Consider the following 13,691-nt stretch of genomic DNA (forward strand, 5'->3'; position numbering starts at 1 on the left):
GCAGATAAGATTATCTTAGGCACCAGTAGCATGCCAACACCTGAAAGAAACACACTACTTACACATGACCTCAGACATACAGTTATGAGCATCAAGAGTTGGCATCAATTACAAGTAATTGGCTTCCATGAGGGTATATAAAACTAAAAACGTTTTTTCAACTAGCTGACACCAATTTGTTCCCAGTACTATACAGTAAAATTCCTTATGTGTTAAAAATTATTTCTTCGTGCTTAAAGCACTCGTGTGCACGCTTGCGCACACACACAGCTCCCATCACTGCCCCCCTTCACAAAAGGAATAATCTAGAGACCTTGGCCACTGGGTAGAAGCCCACAAATACAGCTGCAGCAACATAATGGGTACATTGAGAGTACCTCAATCTGTCTGAAGCCATTAACATCAAGGTTAGATACTGAATAAACAAACACATTTAAGAATCAGAATCAGTGTATGAAATGAAACTCATCTGTCTTACCTCATTTATGCTAACTTCTGCCTCTACATACTGTAGGCCTTTCTGGATGATAGAGATCAATGCGGCAGGTGGGACAAGGGCACCATTTATATTGGACTGACTTATATGGCTCTCTATACCAAAGGTAAATGCGGAATGAGAAAATCCTAAAAGCAAAAGAAAAGATGTGAGAATTTGCTTTTCTAGTAACTTCATATTAAATTACAAATGTAACAAACTCTGTAAACTTTCATAATCACATATCATCACTTGAAACTAAATGGACAGCCAAAGTAAAATATATGATTTTAAACAAAACTCAATGTACTGTTAAGTTAATGAAATCTACTGGCTTACATGGCTTTAGTTTTTCTAAACAAAAGGAATACAGCTTTCCTCAAGAAAATGCAACACATGCAAACACCGAAAACCCTTGATAAACAACACACCTCAACTGCCTTTATAAGACAAACTGAAATCAAGATATATGTAGCAGGTCTTCTGTGGTTATATTTGAAATTTTAGAGACAAACTGTCAAAAACCGTCAATGTTTTGTGGCTTTTAAAAAAGACTTAGCTAATAAAAATATAAGCTATAAAACAATAAAAACAAAGCGAAATTATAAGAGACTTGGGCTGAAGATGTGGTTCAGTTAGCAATGCTCGCACAGTATGCTTCACATCAAGTCCTGGGCTCCAACCAACTGTGCAGTGGTGCACACTTGAACTGCCAGCAGGCACAAGACAGAGGCAGGGAGATCAGAGTTCAAGGTCATCTTTGGCTACATAATGAGCTAGAGACAAACCTGGGCTATATGGGACAGTTTCCAAAAGAAATAAAAAGTCAAACACTTAAATTTTTATTTTATTTTAAAACACCATTATTTTTATATATCTACTGACTGTTTTAAAAAAAATACTAATTTACCATTTAGTAACAACTCATCAAAACCAGTGCTTTTAAGAAAAGAGCTACGAAATGAAAATTCAGTCTAAGTCTCCTTTAACAATTAGTCCCAGCACCCAGGAAACATAGACAGAGGTACATTACAGAACATATTCCAGGATACCCAGGGGCTCGCTGCACTAAAAGGCCATTCAAAACATTAAATAATTTAAAAAAATACTTAAAACATGAAACTGACACAGCCAATATCTTTATATTAGTCTCATATTTTGGTGAAAATCTAGTACAGTGAGCAAAGTGAAATTCCAGTAATGCAGAGTGGTTGTTCTCTGTGAAATCCCATTGCAGCTTACCAAGTCTTAATGCTGTGCACTTCCTAACAGCAAAGCTCTCACTCCTGCCAGGCATTCCTATCCTATGGTCCACACTGGGGGAGGGGCATGGTTTTAACCTCATCTGAGGTCATGAAGATGGCTGAGGCAAACGTGGCTGTGAGATAAGGGAGGAAGACACTTTTCTCAAGTATGCTTCAAGAATCCCAAGTTCCTAAATCAGGTAAGTAGGTTCCAGATCACTAGCAGAAGAGGGCAAGACTAAGTCCAGGAGGTATTAGGAGAGATGCCTGGAGATGAGGCAATGAAGTTGGAGACTGGAGATTTCTGTGTATATAACATGGCAGTCCCCAAATAAGTTCTTCAACAAACCAAAAATGGGGTGGGGACAGCCACCTGGGAAGACTTTGAAATAGAAGATGCCATTATGGAAAGTACATTAGATCTTTATTACATTATATTATGAACTCAGGCTGGGAAACAGTCACAGGACACAGTAAAGAATCAAATCCATTCTGCATCCTAATTCTTTTGAAAAGTCAAAATATGTCATCAAGATTACACTTGAGAGAGTCCTCATCACTGCTCAGCTGTTCCTCGGGGGCTGAGTAAAGGGACAGCACATTATGAAACACCAGGGCACCTTACTAGTTTTACTGCCAGAACTGCAAGGTGGTTATATGCATTTGAGATCATAAACTGAGTAAAACTTGTTTTCTCTACATCCTCGTTGAATACAACATTACTGAGAACTACCAGATTCTAGGCCCTATCCAACTTCCTTCCAGTAGCAGACACAACTGTGGTTTTTTTTATAGGTTGTATCATTTTTATATTATAAGTAAGAAGATCAAGACAGTATACATAAAAACTCAATGGTAAAGTTAAATTTACAGCTGACTTCCTATCCTGGATTGCAGATTTTAGTACACAATATTTAAGTGGAGTATGAATAGCATTTGTTTCTCCAGTTCTGGAGAAAGGCTCATGGACATCTCCAGCCACCGCAAATGTGCTCCAAATGATCTCAAGAAGGGGACAACTCAGAGCAAGTATTGGGTGGCTCTCTTCTCCACCCTGCTACTCCCAGGGAAGGCCCATGGGTGCACATCTGATTAGACATTCATTGGAATGGCGTCTCTAGTTCTACTCATTTCCTAGCACCACGAGGTCAGTACACTAAAAACTCCCACTTCTCCTTCAGCTTTTCATGTTCAACCATCAAATCAAACTATCCTTCCTGTACATTCTTGAGACTCTTTCTGCACCTGTCCTAGGACCTCACCCTCTTCTTGGGCTGCCCCTGCCCTAAACCTGCTCTTCTCTCCTTCCTCCAACTAGCTAAATAATCATCTTCAAACTGTCAGCATCACTTCATAACCCCTCTTAGTAATCTCCTTGGCCATCACAATAAAGACTTGCATAGCACAGACAACTATTTCTCCGCAGCTCCATCTCCCCTATGCCACTGAGAAGCCCCACTCACAGTGCACACATTAAGTCTACAAAACAACATCCAACATCCCCACCATGCTCCATTACCCCTGATGGTCTTCTTCTCCTTTATCTATTAGTTTCTCCTGCGCTTTACAAATTATACAAACCAAACCGCCTACACAGACTACTCCATGTAGACACTGAGAAAAGTTTAAACACAGTAATCCTTTAAATCTGGGAACTAGTAAGTTACCTATTTAATCAACTGTTAAATCAGAATGCTACTCCACCATTTTGGCATATGTAAAAATCTGTCATTCCAGAAAAGCCATAGTCTTTGTTAAAAGACAACTAAAGCTTGAACCAGGTTTATGCTCCCCTTAAATTCCTACTCATTTGATGAAAATGTTCTTTTTCAGGGACAACCTTAGATTTATGCAGGAGCAAATGAATTTGCTTAAATCTGCAAACTGGTGAAATCTGGCTTATTAAAATCAGCAGCCTTTCTTTTTACAGGCAAAAGTGAGTCTGACAGAAGCAGCACCCCATGATGTATGCTAAGGTAACAAAAAGTAGGAGGCAGAGGAGCTTCTCAAGAGGGCTGAGGTAGAAACCAAGAAGTCAAATGTCAAAGTTTGTCATAGGAACAAACAGTGGCAGGGTGTGTATGTGTGTACCTCAATTACATAGGCAATCATACAGCTACTGTTTTTCTACACTGCTTGGCTAAGCAAGTGCCTTCTAGGGACAAGTTGGGCTTTAAGAGGGGACTGAGCTCTCCAGAGCCTGGCAACTCTACTTTGCAAGTATAAAAGATGAGTTTTTGAAAAAAGGGAAAAAATGGTTCTTGAATATATTTATGGTATAGTGCACATGGATAAGCAAGCAAACTACCTTTTCCCCTTTTAAGGCAAAGCTTAAATGAACACAGCAGTGTCCTAGGAGGGAGGTGAAGCTGATTCTGACTACTCAAGGTCCTATTTAAACTCTATGCCAGTACTGCTCAGAAATTGTATCCTGTTCATATTACCCATACCCCTTTAGCTGTGCCTTCTAGACCCACCTTTTGGAAAGGACAGTGTCGCGGTTTCAACAGAGAATGTTCAACTCTGCATAGCTACAGAGATCACTCACGCACAAGATGGGCAGTTTTGTGCCCTAAATTTTGCTTTTAAAAATTAAGTTCAGGGCTGAGAAGCTTGATGCTAGAACGTTTTTACAGAAGGGCCTAGCTTGTGTAAGACCACGCCCTTAAATAGACAAAACAAGCCCACTAACTAGTTTAGAGTTTATAAGACTATATTAGAGTCTCTGAACTATTTAGCCAGGACCACAACATTGAATCTGGGAGTCATTCATGCCTCAGCCCGACACCTTGCTTTTCATAATGCTCACTCTTGTAAAGACTCTTGGATGTCTGTATACATGACGTTGGCCATGTGTGGTTTTTTTCCCTTCAAAAGATACACATGTGTACATGTGTGTGCATGTTGAGAGAGGGGGAGAGGGAGAGAAAGAAAAAGAGGGGGGAGGGAAGGAGAGAGGAGGGAGGAGGGAGGGAAGAAGGGAGGGAGAGAATTTTTAAAGTATGTCCTTATGACCATCACACAAATATTTTCCAAAGAACTATGCAAAGACATAAAGCCACAAATGATACATGCTTCTTTATACTTGTGTCACACTGTGTCAAAAGTAACAATAAAACACAAAGAAGAAGAAAAATGGTAAGATTAAGAATGAGCAAGTACTCTGGCAACTTTTCCATATAAAATGGTCATTTCACTTATAAAATAAGAAAAACTGATTTGAAAGTATAAAAGTCCTTTAATTAGGTTAACGCTAATTTTTATTTTATTATACGCTTTATTATAAAGAAACACAAATGCTAACCTACACTTCTGTAGCTAGTCATCTTCTCATTAAAAAAAAAAAGACAAAAAAAAAAAAAAACACGGGGAAAACTGAGGCTGGACACAGCCTGGGTTTCCTGTCCTATTCTCAAACACAGAGGTGAATTATTGATTGCCAGTTTAACCTGAGAAGTGAGGTTTGATTGGGGTAATGAAGGTTCATATCTAGTCACCTGTACATGAGTCAAAGGAAACTGCACTGTCGCTTGGTTTCTGACATTTGGTTAACAGAAAACTACCCGAGAAGAGAAATGAGTGACTTGTGACTAGGGTACACTCAATGCTAAACACCTTCTCCCTGTACTGTGCTTGAGTTAACACAGGGTTTGGAGAGCTGATCTTGTAACTGAAACACAGGCCCAGGACTTCAAGTCTGAAATGGCCACATGTGCTACTGACTGCGGATTCTGGGACATCTGCATTCCTGTAATGAGACTGTCTCTTGGGGATGAGATCCACACTTAAACAAATTCACTTATGGTATACAGCACCTGTTTCAGAAAATCTAGAGGTATTCTTTGTAATATTATAGCTGGTGTGGCCTGTATTTTAACTGAGACCTATTAACATGAGGTCAGATGAGGAATTTTCTACTTGCCCTAAAATAGTTATTACTTGATAGTGGATTTTGAAGCACTCTGGATTTCAGATTTTTGGATTACAGGGGCCCACTTTCTATATCACTTGGATAAGCACTGTATCACAAAGTGCTATGGCCCATACCTAGGAGGTGACAAAAGTGAGAGGTGAAGTACAAGAGTGGTGGCACAGAGACTCTCAGTTCTATGACTTTCCAACATCATAACCTAGTGACTTAATAGCTTTAGTAGTAGTAAGTGCATTTTGATTTTTGCAGTTTCTACTTAGTCAATCCTAAGATTCATCCATTTCACGCTTTTAAGTGCTAAGTTCACTATGTTGCAGAGCTCCTGAATATGTCAAATCTGTGGAGTTCTCCAATCAGACATGCAAAGAGAACAAAATGAAATTTTATCTTGCCCCTCCCCCCAATCCATGACAGTATTTCTCTGCGTAGCCCTGGCTGTCCTAGAACTCACTCTGAAGACCAGGTTGGCTTCAAACTCCTGAGTGCTGGGTTTAACGGTGTGTGCTATCACTACCCAGCTGAAATTTTATCTTCTTAGACAAAGTAGATAGAAGAACAAATACCAGAAAGGTCACAAGAAATTACCAGGGAAAATATTTAACATTCCCACCCAACAAATAAAACTGAATGTAGGTGGAGTGGTAGGAAATATCCAAACCAGGTTAGCTTTAGTCAACATTGTGCCTGGCTTAAACGCCATGACTTGTCATGGACCACTGGGTGGCTAATGCATAGGGCGGTCAGGGAAGTCAACAGGGTAAACAAATCCACACCCGAGGCAAACACTAACTAGAGGAGGAACACTGATTCAAGTCAACCCTTACTTAAATGTAACAAATACTTCACATTTTTAAAGTTATCTCAAAAGGAAGAAGAAATTACTTCCTAATAGGTATATGCTGTACTGGTTTAGCATCCTAAAAACGCTGAATGGTGGGGACCCCAGCAACTTTCTTATCACAAACTTAACTGAGACAAAATTGAGAAGTATGAAGTAAAAATACTTAATAAAAGTCCAATGATAAAAAACACTTTTGTCTTCATCTTGACAAGTCAGGGACAGCCAATTTGAAACGGCAGGCCCAACTGAATATTTAAAGCTATCACAATGCCATTTCTTTCAACAAGCAACCCACCTCTGAATTTAGTCATCTGGAAGCAAATCATGTTTTCTAGTGTTAATAGTATAAAACATTTTAAGACTAAAAATAGCTTCATTTCTTCTAGATATGAATGTCACAGTCTAGTTAACATTAAAAACGGTATTCGGGGGAACAGATGTTACAAGTTCTTACTGAAAAATGTCACTACTTGTTGTGGGACAATGGTCTGTACCGTCACTTGTATTTTAATAAAACGCTGATTGGCCTGTAGCCAGGCAGGAAGTATAGGTGGGGCAACGAGAACAGGAGAATTCTGGAAAGAGGAAAGAGTCTGCAGTCGTCACCTAGATGCAGGGTCGCAGATGCCTCGCTGATGAAGGTACCACGCCATGTGGCTAATGCAGACAAGAATAATGAGGTAATTTAAGATGTAAGAATTAATTAATAAGAAGCCTGAGCTACTAAGCCAACCAGTTTATAATTAATGTAGACATCTGGGTATTTCTTTGGGACTGAACGGCTGCGGGACCAGGCGGGACAGAAACCCCTGTCAATAACTTCTAAGCCAATTATTTATCAAAACAGAAGCATAGCTTCCTAAGGCTTTTCTTGCCTGAGAGCCAGAACGAGACACTTTAGTCCAGTCATTTCACACACGAGTTCTCTAAGATTATCTGTCATGGTCTCCTTTCTCTCCATCTCCTGGGCTTACTTACTTCATAGGGGATACAATAAGGAGTAAGAAGGCTTTTTGTTGTGTGTATTATTAGATATTTCAAGAGAAAAAGTTATGACTCAAACAACATATCATATTGTTTAAATATTTGACTGACTGCTATGAGCACCCCTAAAGTCAATGGTGCAATACAACTGAATGACCACAATCATATAATGCTAGATGGCAGAACCAAGGTTGAACTCTCTAGACAAAAGTTAAGTGCCCAGTTTTACAGTCAATGAAGTTTGTTGTGGCTGGGATTCTAGGTTCCAATGGTTTGACCTAAACAGTTGCCTTTCCAATACACCAAATGAGACTTTTATAACAAATCCCCATTCATCAGTCCCTCACACTGTTTTCTGTCTGCTTATCCAAAGGTTTCAAAACTTTGGCTTGACAGACAGTCATATTCAAGAGTAGAAACCCTTCCCATGGCATAGTGTTATATAACTAGCAAACATTTTTCACAGCCTTCGCTTCAAACAGTCATGAGGGCCAATATTTTGTCACTTGATTCATCATCTTAAACAGTCTCTGGAAATCTCCTTCTCAGTTTAAACAAATCCCAAGCTTCTTAATAGGTTATTCTCTATGGGGTGGTTACTCTGAGCTCTTTCCCTCCCTGCTCTTTTTCATCAGACATCATATTCTCAGCTACTCAGAAAGGAAGAGTGGTAATTTCTTTACCTACTCCAGCAACATTTTCACTCATAGTTTTGATTCTACCTTATGATTAGATATCTTTATGTAGAGAACTTGGATCATTTCAACATTAATTATAAACCACATTCAATGATCTATATTAATAACTATACCAATACATCAATCAGAATTCAGGTCAAAATATATTTAATAAATTGAGATTAATACTTAAGAAAATATTCTAAAAATATTAATTTAGCTTAAGATTCTAACAATAAGTAGGAAAATTAACTGTGCATATGCAATATATATTACCAAGCAGATGGTATCTGAGTTTTTCTAAACATATGCCATGCCACTTCATAACACCTTAGTTATTAAAAATGATCTCTGAACATCAAAAAGCAAACTGCTAGTTATATTTGCCTGAGATGATCCCAACATATTTGAAAGAGTCAGAGAGTTAAACCATGCAGCAAACACAGCTTTAAACGGGAAGTCCAGACATCAAGAAGCAAACAAAGCTCAACAATTTGGACTGGTACAAATTTCAAATGCATAAAAAAAGTTATTTTGAGAATAGTAAAAGAATTTGAGGCCTATTACTTTACAGAAGTACTCACCTGACTCTTGCAAGTACCTATATACCAAGAAGTTGACCTCATCACTGCTTATACTCATCTTTATTCCCACTTAAACCATGAGGTCACAACACAGGATATAACCCTAAAAATAAAACAAAGTTAATTATTTTCTCAGTAAAGTTTTATTAAAACAAAATGTAAACATTTAATTTTATTAAACGATGTTAAACAAGGTTCTTCATTGCCTTGCAATATTAACATAGTTATTTCCACTGACAGTAAAAGGATTTACACAATCAAAGCGTAACTAGTGTTATTTCTATAAGATAACATCCTGTCAAGAAAAAAAAGATTCACAAAGGCCTACAACATTACATGTAATATAAAATTTACTCTTTTTAAGTCTCCTTAACTAGAAAAAAAAAAGAAAAGAAAGAAAGATTTAAGATTCAAGATAATCAGGCACTGAACACAGGCACAGTTTTATAGCAGTCAGCAAGGAGGCGCTTGGCTGTTTCCTCTGACTCTGTCATGTCTACACATCTAGCAGACTTGCTCTCTACACCCCAGAACCTCTTAACATGATACTCGAGTCTTAAGATCTGGGTATGTGTAAAAGCAGGAAACTGGAACACAGTTCTTCTTAGAATACCACATTCTCTTACTAGGTAGGGTTGAGTAGGGCAAGAAGGACACTATGACATGACTTAAGTATATATAATCATAAATCTATTCTCACAATTTAAGAAGTGGTCAGAAAACTTCTCATAAGAGCCAATCAATAAGCAGTTGAGGTTCTGTCAGCCATACAGTCTGTCACAACTACTTGGTGTTACCATGCGGTGCAAAAACAGTAAATACAAATGAACAAAGCTGTGTTCCAATAAAACTTTATTTGTGGATACTGAAGCTTATATTTTACAATAACTGTGTTAAATTATATTAGTCTTCTTCCCCACCCCCAAGAACACTTTTAAAAGTGAAAGCAAAACAAAAAGAACAAAACAAAACCTCTCTTTGAGAGAGGTGGTTGGATAGATTTGACCCATTGTGTACTAATCTGATTCAAAAATCTATACTGGCACTTACACAGAATAAAGACACATCAAACACGTGGGCTTGTGCTAACTGTCCTGTTACATTGTGGCTCTTGTGTATACATGGCCCTTGCCTATCACACTGGGTAGATGTGGATGCGGGAAGGGACCTTCTTACAGATATGTTCCAGAATCAACTGCACCATGACCATCCTGATTCATAGAGAGAAGTGCCAATGTTCTCCTTGGTTGAGGAGAACTAAATTTCCACTTCCTTGTGGTACTGTGTGTGGATTAGATGTGCTAACAAAAGCAATACTGAAAAGGCTGAGGCACTCACGTAGAAGTGAACTTGCTGAAGGCTACCTGAACTACAAGCAAGCCTCGGAGCTCTGACAAACACAACAAGGTTATGGCCACACCCTACAACTTTCCTGGTTTGTGGGAGAAAAATCACTTTTTTTTTTTTTTTTTGCGATCACTCATTGCAACTTGGATAACACTAAGTGCACACAAATTAAGCAGCGTGCCTAAGGAAGTAAAGGATGTGAAATACGGGTGCTTCACAGGAGCCATGGATGGCACAGTGTGGAAGATCTAGTTCTTGAATTCCACTCTTGAGTACAGCTAATTACCTTTGTGACCATGGCATACATACTTCTTCCCATTAGTTTGGAATAGTAAGAAAAATGAAAGGGGGGGGGGATTTCCATTTACAGAGGACTTGCTAGACAATAGGTAAAGAACCTGGTTAAATACACATTGATTTTCCTTTTCAGTATTATCTTCCTCACTTCAATGTGGCAAGATTCACATATAAGAGAACTATTCCTATGGACAAGGCAATGTACTCAAAACACTTAAATACTATTTTCTTTTTTTTTTTTTTTTTTTTTTTTTTGGTTTTTTGAGACAGGGTTTCTCTGTAGCTTTGGTGCCTGTCCTGGAACTAGCTCTTGTAGACCAGGCTGGCCTCGAACTCACAGAGATCCGCCTGCCTCTGCCTCCCGAGTGCTAGGATTAAAGGTGTGCGCCACCACCGCCCGGCTTTAAATACTAATTTCTGATGACTACTAGAAGTGCAAGACACAGTGAGACCAGTGGGAGAAGCTTAGCACTAGGTCTCTCTGCTAAATCCAAGTCTTTACCCATGTCACCAACCTATACGAACAGTGGAAGCTGTCACAGTTTACACACAACACTATCTTAACAAATGGCATCATATCCTCAAAGGCAACCAGAACATGTCATACACAGGCAATAAAATCCCTCCTGAACAAGACCTCAGAAATACACAACAGCATCTTCTACTAGCACAATCCTGACTGGGGAGTGAACTCTCAAAGGCATCATTCATCTGTGGCCATGTTGCTCACTAGGGCCACATAAAGTGCTCTGTCAAGCTGACTTTGTGAAACCAAGATATGCTGTGATAACAGCACCTCTTTAACATGGTGGAGTCATTATACCTTTCAACTCCAAACACCAAATAGTGTAACTAGGAACAATAGTCTGTGTACAAGCACACAGGAAGTGATCCACCTTGGATGTAACTCTAATGGAGACATGGTCTTTTAAGGTCTCTAAGTTCACATAAAGATATGTGGGTCTTACTTGGCTGGTTCCCTTCTAAGAGACACACTAGGGATACATGGGCAAAGAAGAGCCTCAGAAGATACTGACTATAATGGTGCCTTGGCCTTAGATTACCCAGAATCCCGAGAAAAGGTTTCTTTTGGCGATTCAGTTAGTGGTATTAGCTCCAGCTAATGTAAAATTACTATTTGGTTTTGTTGTCTAGGGGGGAAGGCTTAGTTGTGGTACCCTCACTGGTAACCATCTCATGAGCTCAAGTGAACTTGTATGTCAAGTCATTGGCACTACAGGGATGCGCCACCACATGTGGCTTTACACTGCAAAGTCTGAAACTTTGCGCAATCATTCTTTGATACCTATAGATTTAATATAGGAATAAACAGAGCTTACATCTGCCCTTCAGAACGAGACTCCATCTTTGAACATACCATGTCCTTTAGGATCACTCAAGAGGAACAGATAAACTCAGTACATTAGCACCTAGTATCTCCTGCCAACCAATACCCAACTCCCCCCTCAATAAAACAACAATGAACACTGGAACAGCACTGAAAGTCCTCTACTCTCAATTTCCCACTTCATTAAAAATAATGAAAACCTCACCAATAGTTAAAGTAATGCCAATTTGTGGACATAAAGTACTTGGAAGGAAGGAAAGCTTTAAGACAATTTGTACATCTTCTAAAACATACTTTCAAAGACAAGTAATTTCTAGTGTTTTAAGACTAAATAATATCCTGCTTATGAAAGCCCATTTGTAAACTGTAAATCAAATAAAACATGAAGATCTTAATGGGATTAGACAATCTCAGAAAAAAAAAAAGCCCTGAATGAAATGTATGCTTCGGTTGTTTGATAACTAATCAAAAATAAATTTAAACCCCAGTCTAACAAAATCAAATCAATTCTTTTTCCGCCTTTTTTTTTTTTGACACAGAGTCTATGTGGCCCTGGATGGCCTGAAACTAACTCACTCAGAGATTCTCCTGCCTCTGCCTCCCAAATCCTGGGATTAAAGGTGTGACCCATCATGCTTGGCCAAATCAGTTAACTTCTTAAAGCATCACTAGCTAATAGTACATTTCCCTTTTCATGTGTATCAACACTGACTTGTGCCGGCAGTCTACCTAATCAAAACAACTCCCCAAGTTGGGAAGACAGCTCAGTAGTCAAAAGTACTTGCCACAGAAGCAGGAGGAGCACAGCCCAGATCCCCAGAGCCCATGTGAAAAGCTGGATACTGTAGCGTGAGTTCCTAAGCCAGCATTCACAGTGTGAGATGTAAAGCAGAGACAGGAGCATCTCAGGCGCTGGCAGCAAACAGCAACATCGGTGGGGAGGATTCATCTTCCACATGCACACTATGGCACACTGTGCCTAATACACACAAGAGCATGTAAGAGCCATCTGGGGTATTTTAAGAAAAGAAGAAACCTGACCCCTAAATTAAGGATAAATGCTATTTAAACTGTATTTTCAATTGTAAAACTCCTCCTATGAAATACACAGTAAAATGAAAAAAAAAATCATTAAAAGAAAAGTCACTGGATCTACATCTCGTATTTTTCACAAGGCATATTTAATACTTTAAATATAATGCCCCAGTACAGATAAAGTACACTTGGCAAGATGTTCACTTAAACAAAAGGGTACTTTCTTTTTGTATTTATACTTAAATTTGTGGGTTTTTTTTTTAAACAAGATAGTCACCACTGTTTGATACTAGAGAACACTACACTGAACTCCCAAATTAGCCATTTCAAAGGGTTTTAGGAATGTATCTAGAAAAACTTACAACCAGAATTTACAAGCCAACTGCATCAATTAACAATAACTATTCTCCTATTGAGAAGGCCTGTGGTAAACTACTTCAAAGTTCAGATGTCGTAACTTCCAAAACATAAAGAAAGACTCTTTACAGAAGTATCTAAAATCTCTTTGAAACAAAGAATATACAGGAACACATTAACTAGGTGCTGAATAGCAGAGTAAACTCTAGTTCAGACACATACATGGGGAGCACTGAAGGGTGAGATCCAGTAGACAGTGAGCAGGTCACAAAATACAACTACAGGATTCAAAGTAAACAAACCACTTTTTTGCTGAGAAAGAATGCGAGAAACTCCAGTAGGGGAAGCAAACTAGGATTAGCATAGAAAGCTCATGGGCACAGAAAAATAGTACAACCACCACAAATGAAACCAATCCAATATATTGCTGCAGCTTCAGTCCTGTAAGAAAGACTGAACACAGGCCACACTCTCTAAAGACTGATCAATCAGCAGAAGAGCTGAGCACTGTGTTCTTAACTCACAAACTTCAGGAAGAGTAGAGAAAACCATGCTTTGGCCAAACCAAGAT

The 13,691-nt window shown here is 38.8% G+C and overlaps 1 protein-coding gene across 4 annotated transcripts in view; it reads right to left on the reverse strand.

Moving 5' to 3' along the window:
• The window catches only part of Tbl1xr1 (TBL1X receptor 1), a 135,500-nt gene that overhangs the window by 25,418 nt on the left and 96,391 nt on the right, over window positions 1-13,691 (reverse strand). For all 4 annotated transcript variants that reach the window (XM_041659433.1, XM_041659432.1, XM_041659430.1 and 1 more), the window contains 2 exons: window positions 8,737-8,839; window positions 479-624 (listed from right to left, as the gene is read on the reverse strand). In XM_041659433.1, coding sequence (XP_041515367.1) covers window positions 479-624; window positions 8,737-8,794 — 204 coding nt within the window. In that variant the 5' untranslated portion in view covers window positions 8,795-8,839. The remainder of the gene's footprint in view (window positions 1-478; window positions 625-8,736; window positions 8,840-13,691) is intronic.

The sequence above is a fragment of the Microtus oregoni genome, unplaced genomic scaffold (genome assembly GCF_018167655.1).
Source record: "Microtus oregoni isolate MIOR12 unplaced genomic scaffold, Mior012 000010F_ref0000083, whole genome shotgun sequence".
NCBI lineage: Eukaryota > Metazoa > Chordata > Mammalia > Rodentia > Cricetidae > Microtus > Microtus oregoni.